General features: G+C 38.6%; 1 protein-coding gene across 2 annotated transcripts; it reads right to left on the reverse strand.

Annotated features, from left to right (window-relative positions):
- Positions 1 to 586: 586 nt before the first annotated feature.
- On the reverse strand, positions 587 to 16,018 carry igsf5b (immunoglobulin superfamily, member 5b). Of its 2 annotated transcripts, XM_086080538.1 has the most exons (10): positions 15,924 to 16,018; positions 14,874 to 14,970; positions 13,854 to 14,162; positions 8,934 to 9,061; positions 7,745 to 7,910; positions 7,282 to 7,410; positions 5,413 to 5,437; positions 3,704 to 3,786; positions 1,404 to 1,468; positions 587 to 1,166 (listed from the first exon to the last, which is right to left on the reverse strand). In XM_086080538.1, the coding sequence occupies exons 1-10, from the start codon at positions 16,005 to 16,007 to the stop codon at positions 1,056 to 1,058; spliced, it is 1,197 nt and encodes a 398-aa protein (XP_085936664.1). In that variant the 5' UTR covers positions 16,008 to 16,018; the 3' UTR covers positions 587 to 1,055. The 2 variants fall into 2 exon arrangements, with proteins under 2 accessions (XP_085936664.1, XP_085936666.1); XM_086080540.1 differs by lacking the exon at positions 1,404 to 1,468.
- Positions 16,019 to 16,663: the final 645 nt, after the last annotated feature.

A 16,663-nucleotide genomic window follows, 5' to 3' on the forward strand; every position in this document is an offset into this window, starting at 1 on the left:
CTGTGTTGATTTGCACTCCACTGACAGCTTCTCCTCAAGTCCTCCGTGACTTGAACAATGAGTTGGAGGCACATAAAAGAGCGAGAAGCTCATATTTGCTTATGGCTGTCCTGAAAACGCACTTAAACACTGGAACAGTCTTTCCTCTCTGGATTAAATGACGGTGAGATTTACAGTTCAGATGCTGAAATGTGTCTTTGTCTGCCTCAGCATGCTTATAATCAATCCAAGCTAAGAGTAGCACAGAGAGACATGCTCGCCTCCATCAGGGCATCAATCAATGTGTAGCAGAGCCCCCCCCCCCCCTTGCAGTGGCACAGTGATATTCTTAGAAGCCAATTATTGAGCAAGTGAAGACAAGAAAGGAAGAAGGAGCTCCACACGCACACAATATAATAAATTGGCCAGTTTGCTTGTTTCTTTTACTCCTCATTAGCAAGAGGAATGCTGCTGCAAAATCGGTACGTCCACCGTGAACCCGGCTTGGGATATGCTATAAAAAATATATAGTTTTAAAGACACCATTAAAAGATTAGTCATACTCTGGACACATTTCAAGGTCAAATGATGAAAATGACTCAAAAGGTATGATATATTTGCTGTTGTTTTTTTTTTTTTATTTTATGACAAATGTTACATGTACAACATTATTCACACCCTTTTTCAATAACTTGTATAGCCAAGGTTCTAAATTTATATTGGATTTGAAAACTCTATATTGTGAGTACAGGAATTCTTTAGAATTGCGCAAAGGTTTTCCTCAACATTGTCATAAATGATTTATTTTAATATATTGCTCACTTTAAAATATATATTTAAAAAAAAAAACATTAAAATATCCTTGCTTGTGAGTATTTAAAGCTTTCTCTTCTATTTTTCCATTATTCCTTGTCAAAAATAAAATTCAAAATGGTAGTCAACCAGCATCCCGATTCCTGAGCGCGGCTCCTGCTGCTGCTCACCGCTCCCTCGGGGGATGGGTCAAATGCGGAGAAAGAATTTCGCCCCTTTTAGGTGGGTGCGGCAATCAGTGGTACTTTAACATGAAATATGTTTCAAACTGTCGTAACTCTCCGGATGTTCTTAGAGTTCCCATCTGAAAGGCCGACGTGGGCGGGGCCGCTGCTATGTAAGGACAGACTGCTTGACGTTACGACATCAGGGACCTGAGGGACACAAAAAAGGTGGCTTTAGTAGAGAAGGGAAGTATAAAAAGGAAACTCCCTGTCTTGGTTGGTATTTTGTAAAATGTTGAGAGCAGCAGTGAGTCTGGAGATGTTTGAGTTTGTACATCCAGGATAGGTCAACCCAACTCATTAAATCAGTGGTCCAGTTCTTTCAACACGAGCAGACTTAAAAATCTTTCTGTCTCCCTGTTGTGAAGTTGTCCTTCTCTAGCTTACCTTATCAACGCTGGCAAAATCCATCTTGCTATGAATTCCCTTCATTAACTCTTTGTAAACTGCATCTGAAGGGTGGGAGAAAAAGTCATTTAGTCTCCTCTAACCTTCCAGCCGCAGATCAGCTACTTTTATTTTAGGTTTAATGCTTCAGAGGACTTTAGTGTGAACACTAAATTTGCCATCATGGATAGATGGGAATTATTTAGTGTAGATTAATTGGGCCTGTATTATGTCACTGCTGCTCATGCCGCGATGCTTTGGACTAGGGGTGTCAAAATTAGTGCATTAATTTTGAGTTAATTTAAAGTTCCTTTAACGGCGCTATTTTATTTTATTTTTGGGCGATAACCTCCCCTTATCTGGAAAGCCTGTACTGAGTGGATTATGGTCGCAACGCAGCAGACATGTCCACGTCAAAATTTAGCAGTAATAAACTTCATAATAATGCATATCTTTGTTGAGAGTGGGGTCGTCATATTTAACAATTTTAAAAATGTGCAGAATTTCACAAGTTACTTGATGTTAAAGATTAGATAGCCCTTAGTATGAACTGAAAAATGCACTGAGCTGTCACCAACGTCTTACAAATGCAATTATGCCATCTAGTGGCAGAAAAAAATTACCTCAACACAAATCAATATCACACGCTTCAATCTTTTTAATTTTAACTCAATTTTATGATTATGAAATTACTTGTTTTGATCACTAGAAGATGCAGCCATATTTTTATTTTATAGTTCAGCATTTTTTTCCACTTTTATGTTAATTTTTATGTTAGAACAGAGATAAAACTATTGAAGTTTTGCTCTTAATTACGATTACGAAATTTTTAATCGCCTGACACCCCTACTTTTAACACTTGGAAGCATAGAAGAGAGAACAAACAAAAATGGTCAGGGACAACAATTGAATCTGGTTTCCACATGTAATGCAGCAAGTTTGTGCTGGTGCCAGACTTCGGAATAAATACTGCTTTACTTATTTCGTGCCATTTTAGTCTGCCTATGTTGCCTCTCATAAAATGCAGGTCAAATCTTTATGTGTGTACCAGGATTAAAAACTAAACAGAAGAAATATAGAAAGAGACTCAGAACTAATCCGAATTGTTTTCTGGAAATCCGCCTCATTGAGCGTCAAAAAAAGAATCCATCAGAGGTTTAGGAACATTCATTGTATTGGAAAATGACTTGGTTCATAAATGATAATTAACAAGATGTGAATTTGTGACAAGAACTCATTATCAGAGGTGGGTAGTAATGTTTACGTCCTTTTTGGATGAATTGTACTTTGTCAAAGTAGTTTCAATATTACACACTTTCTACCTTTACGTGAGTATTTATTTTAATTTTCATTACATTGACCCACATATGGCTCACTAATTGTATTCTTTATTGTTACTTCTGTGCTATCGATTTACTTTGGTTTGGCAGAGAGATTTCAGCCCTACAATCCAATGTGACCACAAGTAGCATTTGACTCCATTTCACTAATTAAATGGAGCCAGTCAGTCACATGACCACACACACAAGGGGTCCTATTTTCATGCAAAGTGCAAGTCTAAATCAAAGTGCATCTAACTGTGCATGGATGGAGTTTTCTTTCTTTTGGTATGGGTACAATTAGAAAGAACGCCGTTGTGAGAGTGAACACAGCCAACTTATTTTCTGGCCAAAGAAAGCAATTCCACTCATTCCCTTTAAATTCAGCAACAGAGGGGGAAAAAAACAAAACACCCTCGGTTCACTGGAACTCGGTTCATGGTGCAACGCGGTCCAACTTACCAAGCGTCCAAATTAGACTTGCACTCCAAGAGACCAAAGTCTCCGTGGCTCTAAACTGAAAAGTTTGAAAATTGACTTATTTACATGAAGTGTGGCAGAAAACAATGGAGGAAACGTTTTTCCTTAATTTATATTATTTAGTTAAAATACTGTATGTATGTATATATATATATATATATATATATATATATATATATATATATATATATATATATATATATATATATATATATATATATATATATATATATATATATATTAGTATCTTTATTATTATCGTTCGATTTGAATTTGCCGTATTTGCCTACCGGTATTTTATATTTTTGTCTGATATAAATGAGCTGATTAAAAAAAGCAATAAATTTGAACTTGCTCACCACTTGAGCAGTGTTTTACTTTCACTGAATACTTTCAATCTTACTCAAGTAATTATCTGGAGAACTACTTTTTCACTTGACTTGAGCCTTATTATTCTAAAGGAACTGCAAGTCTTACTTGAGTGCCATTTTTGAAACTCACCTGTTGTGCTCACATATCCCAAGTTGACCCTGCCACCTGTGGACTCAGCGGGCAAACTTTGTCCATTGTTTGATTCCGCACACCTGCAATTATCCAAATGCATAAGCAAAGGTCACGTATAGCGCAGAGCCACTTATCTAAGGGAAAGCTTTTGATGCTCCGCAACTAAGGTAGTTTACTATCAGATGTGCTAATGCAACTCCAATGGCCAGTGTACTCCAGGCCAATCAAGTCCAGCTTTGTTTAGTTTTTTTAATAGACCCTTATTCCTGTATAACAGATTGGTGTTGCATATACAAACATCCCTCCTTGGTTAGACAGAACAGTTGCCATGGGTTACCACCTCCACTCACCGTAAACAGTGCTTACTGAAAGGGCCATACTGCTTCGGCATGTCAAATAGTCGGCAATTGCTCACAGAAATCTGTCCAGGAATTATTTTTTTTTCTACGGTCTCCACACAATCTTCACGTCCTGTTTCTCAGAGCCACTCATGTTCCAGGTCACTTGATCCCCGATGCAGGCCTTCGTTCCGAGGGACGCCAACTTGGGGCATGGCGACATCAAGGGCTATATTTAAAAGGGTGCCTGTGAATAATAATATCTGGCGAGCCTCACCGCACACATTGGTTGAGTCCTATTGATTGAATGTAACTTCTGCTCCCCGAAGCAGAAGAATGAGGTGAAACACGTGATTGCCCCTCTGTGTATGTGAAGTGCAGCAATCAGGCTGAGAGATGAGCGTGATTGCAGATCATCTACCAAATGGTGGTTATAGAGAAATCTTGTGTCAGGCCATCGGAGGGCGTGTACGGTATCTCATACCACAGCTTTTGTACCTTGTTCCTCTCATTCAGGGAACCAAAGAAGATATTAATAATGTTCACGTTTAGCAACTTTATATGTGAATTTTCCCTGAAATTTTCAGTTTAATTTTGAGGTTCCACTGTATTCTGGGAGAATGGATAAAACAGTTTATTTTACGAATAAACCGAGTTCAAATTTCACATCATTAGCATTACCGTTTTAAATTGTAATCATCGCTATTTCATTATTTGGCACAAAGTAATCATTTTCCGACTTCCGCCATCCGATGTGTGCCACAACAGCAAACCGATGGGGAAAAAAGAAGACACAAACCGTGGACGTAGTAGCCAAACAAGAAAGGGGACATTACTCTGATGGCAAATAAGAACAACAAGACCTCAGCTGTGCTGCCAACTTTGATGCAATATTTATTGAGCAACTTTCCCGACCCGTGTAACGACAACTTTGAACTCTTGTTATGGACTTGTGTTGATTTTAGGAATATTGTGATCGAGCTGATAACAGTGATTTTCAAAAAGATTCATCTCTAGTTGTGAAGAAACAATTGCCTCACTTGCAGTCATTTATCATGGGCCTTGTTTTTATCATTAAGTGCACTGTCAGTAAGGAACATTTTTTTTACGAGACTCAGTCCTCTCCCTGAAAACACTATAAAATGTCGTTCAGCAGTGGAGAAAAATGCTGACATATATAATGTGCGCTTTATCTGCCTCTTAAAGAAGCCAAAGGCATTCATGTTTATTTAGTGCAAGCTATTTTAAAATCATAATTTATTTGCTTGAGCAACAATAAATGCCCCTTCACTTTTAAGGAAGCTTTATTGAAAATGATTTGCTCCCGCACCTGTTTAAGGAAATACCCAAAGACATTTAAGCTCTTACCTTATTGCGTCTTGTGTGCTTCTCTCTGAAAGGCAAAGAGAGAGATTTTTTTTGTTTTGTTTTGTTTTGTTTTGGGGTTGTTGTTGTTTTTTTAGCACAGAAACTACTGTTACATTGACCATAGAGACACTATGCTATTTCAATGCGTTGAAAAAAGAAACAGGGCCTCCATAAAAGACATCAGAAATTATTAGTTTTGGATTCTGCTCAATAGCCTCCAGTTAGCTGAGTGTTAATGAGTTTTGTAACAAGGCTTGAACATCGTATAACAAGGGTGTAGACAATGTTAGCCCCATGAGACATATAACAATTTTACTGTTGAGGGGAAAGAAACTGCCTTCGCCGTTATATAATACCCCCCCACCACAGCCCCTTGCTCAAGTCTCTGAGGGGAACCAGAGCAGGTTGTTGTATTTTTCCAATAATTGCAAAGCACACATTACTCTCGCGTATGGCTCGATTAAATAGAGCGGCAAAGCACCTTCATTGAGATGCAAAACATTCCTCTTGCATTTCTCCAGCTCAAGCTTTAAAATGTAAGAATCACAGCAATGGTAAACGGAGCACTCGGGAACAGCATCAGCTGCTGGAGATAATCCCTCAGCCTTGAACCACAGCCGTGAGTCCGTTACACTGCTTTCCAATCAGTTACAGGGATTACGACAACTCTTAAATGTGTGACTCAAGGCAATTTTTTTTTTTGTTGTGCTGTGGAGAGACAAGCTTCCCCCCGCCTTCAATGATTCCCTGAGAGTGGACGCTCCACAACCGATTCTGCAACACCCCTACTTCTTGCTGTATATAAACTCCCCAGCTTTATTAGATAGACACTTCCTAAGTATTGACCACCATGTCTGACCACATCACAAATCAGATTTGAAGTTACAGTAGAAGTGTCACAGTGAACAGTGACTTAAAATATCAGTAATGGGGCTTGTAGACTTTCTGTTACAAATTACTTTTTATACAGTGTAGTGTTTTTGTAGTAAAGTGGAATGTATTCAATCATATACCGGTGGTTCTTAACCTGCGTTCAATCGAACCCCTGAGGTTCAGCAGAGGTCAAGACACACACCCGACGCAAATGATAACGCCCCGCTTGGTCATCATTGGCTGCAGGTAATCACGTAACATTGCTTCTTGGCCTAATTTCGTGGACTCAGGAGTCAACTAGTGGCTGTTTTGATGGTACAATATGTTTATTATTGTAATCTCTTCATACTATGTCGAAAGTGGTCGGATGAAAATGTGCAATATGAATTCACATGTATAACGGAACGTATGGTGTTCCACAGGGTTCAATTCTGGGACCTCTGCTGTTTTCATTGTATGTGTCCCCAGAATATTTTCACCGTTTGGAACTTACATCTACAGTTTAAACCATTCATATATCGTCCCCATCTTAAAATAATTGCCTAAGTCGTTTTTTTTTTGTGTGCCTAAATCATCTCCACGTTATGCAAATGGTTACTTTTGTGTTTCCTGAAAAATCTGAGGGAAAAAATACTTAGGCGATTATTTTAAGAAGGCGTCGGCGTATGGGAATCTATGAAGAGACTTCAAATCGCTCTTTGTTGCATCTTGCCCAAAAGTCTCTTGTGTTGATCTCGGGTGACTGCATCGAACCAACCCGGCAGTCATCCTACTTACAAACTTACTTTCATGGAAAAGTATACAGTTCTGCTGACGACTAATGTTCTTTATACAGACAGAAAAAAAAATTACGTGTCCTTGGTGAAGGCCAACATCACAGAGTGTGACCGCCTTGCTTCTTCATTATGCTTTAATCATAGTCTCTGTACAGAAATGAGAAGGGGAGAGGCGATACTTTTTTCTTCCACTCTAAGCAATTCAAAGAAAAGTGCATACTTGCTTGTCTCCTTCTGTACCAGAGGACAAAGCAGATGCCGAGCAGGAAGAGCAGGAGAAGAGCAGTGAGGGAGGACATTACCGCCAACGGGACTGTGCAGTCATCTTCATCTTGCACCACCTCTGCAACTGAGGAGGGAAGGTCACATTGGGAAAGAGATGGCAACTTGTTATTGAGTACGTTTGATCAACTGGATATGAGGAGAAATAGTGTTGCAGCACCGTACAACTGTACAAACCAGAAAAAAAATATGATGCTCTTCCTTGCTGTCTAATTGCCATTTAATTGTAAAAGAAGAAGAAAAAAAGTGCTTTTTCTGGTTTGTTTACTTTTTTTGCGACTTGTTGCTAGGCAGAATTCATGCAGATTGAGCCTACCAGACTCACACATTTTCACCTATTACAGACAGGGCTGGAACATATATGCCCAAGTTTTACTGTAATGACTCTGCCGGTGTCTCACCGACGGTCAGACGAATGCCGCCCATCAGTGGCATGGGGAGGGCGGACACCGAGGCCAGACAGTCAACGCGTGAGCTTTTTGTCGCAGTCATGCTGAGGTTGCTGCTCACAGTGAAGAGGCTCTTTCCCGTCTCTTCGCTGATGAGGTTGTATTCACTCTGGCTCAACTTCACACCATAGAGACAGACAAACACATGATTATTTGCTGCATAGTACCATACTGGAAACATTTTCCTGAACAAATGGCCATGTTCTTATTGAGGCTAATTCTTAATGCTTGTAAAGGTTTAGCACCAGGACACGATGTGAGAGATCCACCCGGTTACTGTAGAGATGTCAATAAACAATGTTGTGTCTTTTAAAACTGCAACAATGGCAAAAATGGGTTTGGGGTTGCAGTCCTTATTATCAATCACCAAAATAACTAATTAATGTTAAGTTAGGGCCATTTACAAATTATGCTAGCATGCTAGTCTTTAGGCTACACCATGACCAAGGTTTTAGCATGCATAGTTTTAGGCTACTTTGTTTTCTCAATGGCTCTGCCTTTGTCAAATGACATGGAAGATTTTTTTATTATTTTTTTTTTTACCAGAGGCGCCACCGGAGAACGGTTCAGCTTTTACCATCCAGAAATAGTGATGTCATTGACCCATTGAGTGTTTGTCGCCTTCATCCTTCAGTCCAGCAAGAGGCAATGCTGCTGGGATCAGTTCATCTGCCACACTGCCGTTAATCGACGTAATTCTGTGGCCAGTGGATGTTGAGACGCAGCAGCAAGGCAGCTGGGCCCATCTGCGGCACCCACGGATCACCGGCTACTTCCTAAGGGCCAACATCCAACCTTGCTTCTTGACATAAATATTCATGTGGCGTAGTTAAGGAGACAAGTGCGGGCCAGCTTTATGCAATCAACAGCCAGATCCACACGATGGAATAAAAGCGGAATTAGACATTTAAAGATGACTAGAATCGCACTCGAAAATATATACATGGCTATCTAACTGAATGTTTGTAAAATCCAGACTTGCTTGTTACTTATTGCATTTCTCCATAATTTGTGTTTCACCACACTCAACAGGTATGTGAGCCGTGTTGTTGCAAAATGTTACTCAGACTTTAGTATGATATCTCATTTTAACTGATAGTGGTGGTATCACAAAAATACATTATCCTTTTTATTTGTTTACCTTTTTACCATTGACTTCCCAATCCAAAGAAGGTTCAGGGTACCATCCCACGGCGTCACACTTAAACTGGACCAGCTGTCCTTTTAAGGCTACCACATTGTCTTCAAAGACTTTCACAGTGCCCTTTTCTGAAATTAAGCAGAACAGGCAGTCACGCTCACACATTTGCATACATGCAGGTGTCATGGTTTTATTTATTTATTTATTTATTAGCCATGTTTGGTAATTTGGCAACTCCAATATTGCAAGTGTGATATGTGATTTCTCTCAGAATGTAGAAATATTTTCAGAATATAGAAATACTTTATTATAGCTAGTGATTTCATATATTGTACCGTAATTTAACCTTGGGTTTTAAAATGACTTTCTACACATCTCATTAAAATCTGTGATGATTCAAGCAAGAATTTGTTATATCATTATTACCCACTGAAGCAAATCAAAAGTCACAATACTAGATTACAAAAGCATCCAGTATTAAATCTATAAAGCAGTATTAAACTTGCAATAATGATGTTCCTTAAAAAGTGTTTGTCACTGACAACATCCGAATGTGTGTAAAAGTTGAGCAGCAGCAGCAGCAGCAGCAGCAGCAGCAGCAGCAGCAGCACCTCGGTAGGCCTGTTCACTTATAGGAAAAAACAGATGTAGTTGATTGATTGAGCACCTTAAAGTGTCAAAAGCCTGACAAATGCTCCTCATCTTTTCCCCCTCATCTAGGACCCTGCCAGCCAAATAAGCCTCTATGGAGTACAGAGGTACAGCGTGTTGTCAGGCAATATGAGTGGCGGAGCCAAATACTATTTGATTGCTGAATTTGGAGCCATAAGGAAAAACATACTCTCCAACTGTAAAACTGTACATTTTCAGTGTGGACTCCAGATGTATTTAGAGGGTGGTGAGAGCAAATGTTGGCACGCAACCAGCAGCTTTTTTCCTAATGACTGATGAGAGGCTGAGGGGCCATTATAACTGAATAAGTCTATATTGCGGTTCATCGTTCGTGCCACTGCTAAATCATAGATTTGTAAGCAATTATGTTGTTGTTGTTTTATAGGTTGTTTTTTTTTACTAGGGATGGGAATCTTTGAATATCTCACGATTCGATTTGATTCCGATTTTTGGGTCTGCGATTCGATTCGGAATCGATTTTCGTATAAGAACTATTTTTGATTCAAAATGATTTGATTGACAATTATTTTTGCTTCAATTTATAGATGTGCAAGGAATTGTAATGATCTACTCCAGTTTGACTCGCTAATGCTGATTAGCGCGCTACTCGCGGCACTTCACTCAAAAGAACGGCTCCACACTGGAAAAAAAAAAACTTTTGTTGGAATAACTTGATCGTGACTTTTTTCCTTCTACTCTCTAATGTGGCTACAACTTAACAGTGTATTAGACCGCGTGGAACCACACTGCCCCTCGGTGGCCAAACCGGGTACAACGAACAGTGCTCCAAATAAAGGCACACACAGACAAAGGCAAGACAGTATAAAATTATTTTAATAAAATTGATTTTGGGACATTTAAAATCGATTCTGAATCGTACTAAATGCGAATTGTGATTCTTATGAGAATCGATTTTTGGGCACACCCCTAGTTTTTACAATGTACATGCATGTCCAAATTTGATTCATTTCATATATTCAGATATTGTCTATATAGTGCAAAATTACCACAGAAATTGTCTTTACTTGGAGTATCGAGGTTTATAACAACATTCCTCACACAACGGAGTCTGATTTCGTGATCTGCGCAGGGGTAGGTTAGACTTTATTTTGGTATTTAAATGCACGGAGCTTGGCGCCGTGGGTTTGAACAGAGCTGACTTGAAACGACGCTTCTCATTCTCTTTAAAATCTGTGTGTGAGAGGCGCACAGTCAAATTAGAAGGAAAAACTGAACTTTCCTTTGGTCTCTTGAGGTCTCCCTAATTTGTTGGAATTCAGATGTTTCTGGGGTTGGTGAAATATTCTGGTTGGTAACCTGGTGGGTAGTAGGTGACGTCTGGTCGGTGCTGGATTTCACTTTTCTTTATTTTCTTTGATCCTTCCTCGGGTCTCCTGACAACTAAACGAATCTAGCTGGATTCTGAAGTATTCGGTTTAGGTAAGCAGTATGGGATTTTTACTAGGTGTTAGGTGAATTAATGAGCACACATTCACACGCACGCACATATACACACTTTTTTTTTTAAAGGAAAAGAATAAGGAAAAACTGATTTGATGGAATCCCTTTAAAATGATGTATCAATAGGTCAGACTTTGAACAAGTTTAAACATGTTAAAAGCGTGTGGGAGGGCTAAACCCTTTTTATTTATTTATTTGTGTTAGTTTTTTTTTTTTTTTTTTTTTTTAAAGAGCTCAGTATTTTTCTTATGATCTCAATAGACGATCACCTATCACAGGTGGGTCAGGAATATACCCCAATGGTAAACAGCATCTCACTATAACACATTGGAAAAGCGATCCATGAGGTTTGTTAATTACTGTCTGCGGAGGATTTTTGTGTCGATATGGTGGGCTGTAATTAGAGAGCGTTGAGGTCTACATTGAGAGAAGTCAACAGCACTGATTAGTTCACATAAGCATTATTAAGATAAAATAAAAAAAAGACCAAGGAAAAGTGGCTGAAGACATCCTCCCTATCTGGACAATTAAAGGCATAGAGGGGGTCTGCAGCAGATTTGTGGCTTCCTTCCAACGTTCTATGTGAGGCTGCAGTACACAAATCATAGACTTGCTGACTGTTAAGTGGACGTGCCAGGATGCACCGTTAATTCCAAGGCTGTGTCAGGTCAGAGCAATCGTCTGCTTCCAGGGGTGTGTGGTGTGTGGCATGGAGGGCGGAGTGCCGTTTCACTAACAGTACTATTAATGAGTGAACATGTCAGCGGGGATTTGCAGTTCTGGCAGGCGATGGAGGCTGTTTTTATAATATATTGGAAAATGTGATGGTTCATTGGCTTCCTCTTGCTATTTTTTTTTTGTGTGTGTTTTTGCAGCAGGGTATTTTTCGCACAGTTTTTTTAATGTATTTATTTTGCTGAGTTCTCAATTTAAGGGCAAGGATGCAAACAAGCAGAAGGATAAGGTCACTGGAGCAAAAGTCCATACAAATCTTGTGGCATTTAATGACTTGTCAACTCATCTGAGATATGCCATTTCCATCAGACTGAATAATGCTGTGTCAGCAACAATAGTCACTATATGTTTCAGGACGTCATTTATTTGTGATTAGAGGAAATATGGTGTATTTTAATCAAGTAGCCTATGTGACTGGATATACAGTATGTAATGATCTATGCACGAGTGTTGTATCATTTTATACTGTATTTAAAAAATAAAAATAAAATAAAAAGGTCACCATTATCACATGGAAAGCAAAACTATTAATAGTATAACAGTCCTTATCTTACAAAACTGTCAATTTACTGTGAGAAAACATTCAGTTGTATTTGCTTGCAGTGAGTTTTGTATAAATTGTATAAAAAAAAATTAAAAATTAAAACGTAAAGGACACCGTTATTAAATTTAATGTACACATTTGACAACTATTTCATAGCTTTATATTTAAAGTGCAAATATTTTGTATAAAAAAAAAGCCATTAAAAAAAACTGTCCTCAAAAAATACTGCTCCCAGTTTTACTTACACTATTATAACCCTAACTACATCTTATGACCATTATTGGTAACTTTAATAGTAGTCAAATACAGAATCATTTTATTGAAAATTTTGATTTCCCTTGAGTAAAAATACAAAGTGTACTATATTCCAAGAAAACAATTCATCTTATGTGCATATAACAATCATTAAAAGGTATTAAAATAGATTGAATTTTTTTTTTTATTATTAAGATTAAATATTGCTACCAGTGTTATAAGCTGCAACACAATTATTAGTATCTTTCAAAACATTTAATTAATTAATTAATTAATTATAACCATCGTCATGGAAAAAGGTTGTTCCTACAATCGAGCAATATCAAAACAAAAGGACAAATACATATTCTAAACAGGACACCATTAATACTGCATGTGCAGTTGTCATCAAAGCCAATTGATATGCTGTACTGTATTCAAATGCTGAATGTATTAGTTGGAATGTTGAGTGGTTGACTTTTTTAAACAAGTGTTATATTTTCTGGAGGAACATTATTTTTAAACACACTGGAGAAAGCCAACGGACTGCAAAATTGAGACGTTTCTTGCAGAATTCAAATGATTTAAGAAACTCAACCTTGGTCATCAGACATTGTGAACATGTTCTGTCATTTAAATTAAAGATGGTGAAGGCCAGTGGCACGGTGGACGACTGGCGAGCACTTTTTTAGTTCTACTTAACCTCACCTGCATTCCATTTGTTCTATTTAAATGTCTCTTTTTGTTATTCCCAACATGCCTCTCTTTCTGTCCACAAAACGGTTATAATTACATGTAATTCTTCAGTTCCTTTCAAAGAAAACGAGAGACAGAGCAGCTTGAAAGGCAAAATGCATGTTTTTCTCTGGCTGAGCTCATATGTTGAAGCAGCAGGAGTGTGTGGGTGGCTCCAATCAAAGCAACATTTGCTACTTTATTTTTCCCTTATCAAGGTTATATTCTGTGTGTTTTGCAACCACTGGCAGTGCAGCAGATTTTTGTGCTTGCAATTTATTCTATATGCAAGAAGACGAGAAGCTGAGGGGAAACCTTTTTATTTTGTTCTGTGGATGACCTTTTTACGTCATCGAGTTCAAGACGACGTCCGGCCGAGTCTTTTCGTAAATATTTGCAAAGCAAGTCGTAAAATTTAAAAGACTTAAGTCTACTCGAGTCTTGTTGTCATGAGACTCGAGTAACGACGTCAAAATGGGTCTGTTAATGTAAACGTGAAAAATATATATTACGAACTGGGGCACAAATCTGATACTGACCTTGAACAAAGAGGCTTGCTGTGTTCTTGTCATTGCCTTCGAGGTTACAGCTAACTTGTCCCTCGTGGAGCCTCTCCGCACTCTTGAGAACAAACACCCAACCATCTCCATTCTGGCTTTTCTCTGCAGTCACGTTTGCGTTGGGGGAGGACAGCATGCCGTGAATTCGGGAGATGGTGACCACCACTGTGTTGTTCAGCTCCCACAGCATAACGTCCCACGTTGCACTCTGGACGCTGCAGGTAAAGCGGGCCTCGTCCCCACTGAGGACAGTCAAGCTGACGGGCGACAGCTTTATAAGAGCGGAAACTGCAGAAGATTCAAAAAAAGGAGAATGCTGAAGTTTAAGAAAAAGGAAAGTAGCTCACATCTTAAGTATTGCATGTTAACTTCTTCACGGGTTCACATGCTAGCGAAATAAGATGTACAGTTAATAAAGGTCTCGTGATTCTTTTCCATTTGTTCCTCTGGGAAAATGTTTTTTATCAATCTGTAACTGGCAAGTATTCTCGAATGGATTAGGAGTCTGAACGCAAGCTTGTATGAACGTGCAAAGAGAGACGTGGACTAATTGGTTTACGCCACCATACTCAGGGTGATGTATAACTCCTTTGCGGTGAACTTGGCCTACAGGATCATAAATTATGCATCCATTTAGGAAATGAGGCCTGAGAAGAAGAAAAAAAAGATCTGGGCCAAACAAACAGTTAGCAATCAGAGAATGGCACATTAATGAGCATCATTTTAACGTGCTCCTATTGGGAATTGCAATGACTACGAATTCCCATGGCCACATGGTACCATCTTGCTGATATTATTTGCGAGGAAATTCATAAAGTGCAACAGGATCATTAGGGGCTCCTCGAACTGGATGGTCTGTGGGTGTAAACAGAAGTCGTGCCGCACTTCAACACAAGCACTCTGGCTGTTAATGCATACAGTATTTTATTGGCCTCCGTGACATCATCATCAACATCACCAGTCAGAGAAGCAGCAGTTTGCTTTATGCTCAACTCTCACCTTGAGTGCTGCACAACAGAAGAACCACAGACAGAACAAAATTGTCCATCATTATGCATTTGAATGGAGGTAATCCATTAATCATAGCAGAAGGGACCTGGAGGGGAAAAAAAACAATCAATGACTGCATAAAAGCATGAAAAGGCATCATATGATTATTTTCATAATAAATAAAAAAAGTCAAACTACACTCTCCAGCCAAAACATTAGGTATGCCTATTTACACGTTAATGAGATCTATTCCAAGAGATGCACCAACATTTCTGACTTAAAAAAATGTTTTCTCAGTTATTATTATGGTAATGTGGTTGTTGATGACTTTGTCTCTCATAGGAGATTTTCTAGAAATGCAAACTGCAAGCACACTATCTGAGAGCATCACTCAAAACTGAGCAATATAATCGGCACAAAGACAGAATTTCTGATCAACACTATGTATTGGGTCATATTAGAAACACTTACAGTGCCAACTGAAGAGACTCATTAGCATAAAGGTAAATCCAATGAGGCAGAAAGTATTACACCATTTAAAGACAGAATAATTACTCAACAATAATAAACCTGGCTATAAAACAATGCATTAAAATAGCGGTTAAACCTGAAGGTTTAATTAAAGCAATGGGAAAATGTGGCCACTTAAAGGACTGTACAGCAAGTCCTATGGGAAAAGTAAAATGAAATGGCGGTTCTCTTAAAATGTTGTTCATCTTAAAAGTAAATTCCATTGCGCTAATGGGAAAGCATTAAATGACATACACAGCATATAATAACTTGTCACTCGGAGAAAGTTTTGTGATTTACTTTTTAATTATAACTATAATTATTTCACATTTGTATAGCCTACATCATTGTTCTATAATTATTTTCCTTTTTGTATTTTATACTTTGGTATAATACAAAGATCAATTAATACAATCTAAACACATTGAAATTTTATTTTACAAAGCTTGACCCAAGGAGAAACTCATTTAAATTCGAATGTGCCTGTACAAATGGTGATAAGTCAACATTCTCGTCTCTTCTAAAGTAAGATTAAATGTGATGACTTACCGCATTGTCATTATGGAGCAGAAGTAATAATCCCACATATTTCAATGGTACCGGAAATTCTTTATGTGTGGGGCTCCGCGACATCACCCAAAAAAGTCCTGTTAAATATTAGCAAAATGAACTTTGCCCAGCAACCCAAACTGATGCAGATACGCACACACACACACACACGCAGTGTAATTCAAACAGCAAACAGTGGCCCTTGTATAGACACACTTCCCACGGTGAACAAAAATAAAACTCAATAAATGAATGGAACACTACAGTGAATAATGATGCCTGTGTATTTTGTACACAATGCTAAAAAAAGTTGAATTAAAAATCCTGATTTGTCAATTTTGCGGCCTCTCTCATATGGGATCTTGCGAGATTGAGAAATGCGAAAGAACAAAGGTTTCTTTGCAGAAGGGAGGAAACGGCCTTCTGCTGTCAAAGAGCACAAACATTGTTCCGCTCAGTGAAGGTCAGTCGGCAAAGTAATATTTACAGCAGAGATGGAGGGTGTGGCTTAGTTTGCTGTGACTTTCTGCTTGTCCCATCAAAGGTGATTTCCCAAGTCGATTTCATGCACTTTGAGGACACTTTGTGTAAGCCCACACTTGAGGGAAAGCACAAGTGAATTGCTCCGAACAGATGCAGTGTGCAGCCTTTTGCCCAATGTGCTAGAATGATGCATGTATATATTAAAACTATGTCCAGATATCGATCCCCTCCAAATAAATGCATTGTACTTTGCATAA

Source organism: Leptonotus elevatus, chromosome 7, assembly GCF_054856555.1.
Source record: "Leptonotus elevatus isolate MCC_2025b chromosome 7, RoL_Lele_1.0, whole genome shotgun sequence".
Taxonomy (NCBI): domain Eukaryota; kingdom Metazoa; phylum Chordata; class Actinopteri; order Syngnathiformes; family Syngnathidae; genus Leptonotus; species Leptonotus elevatus.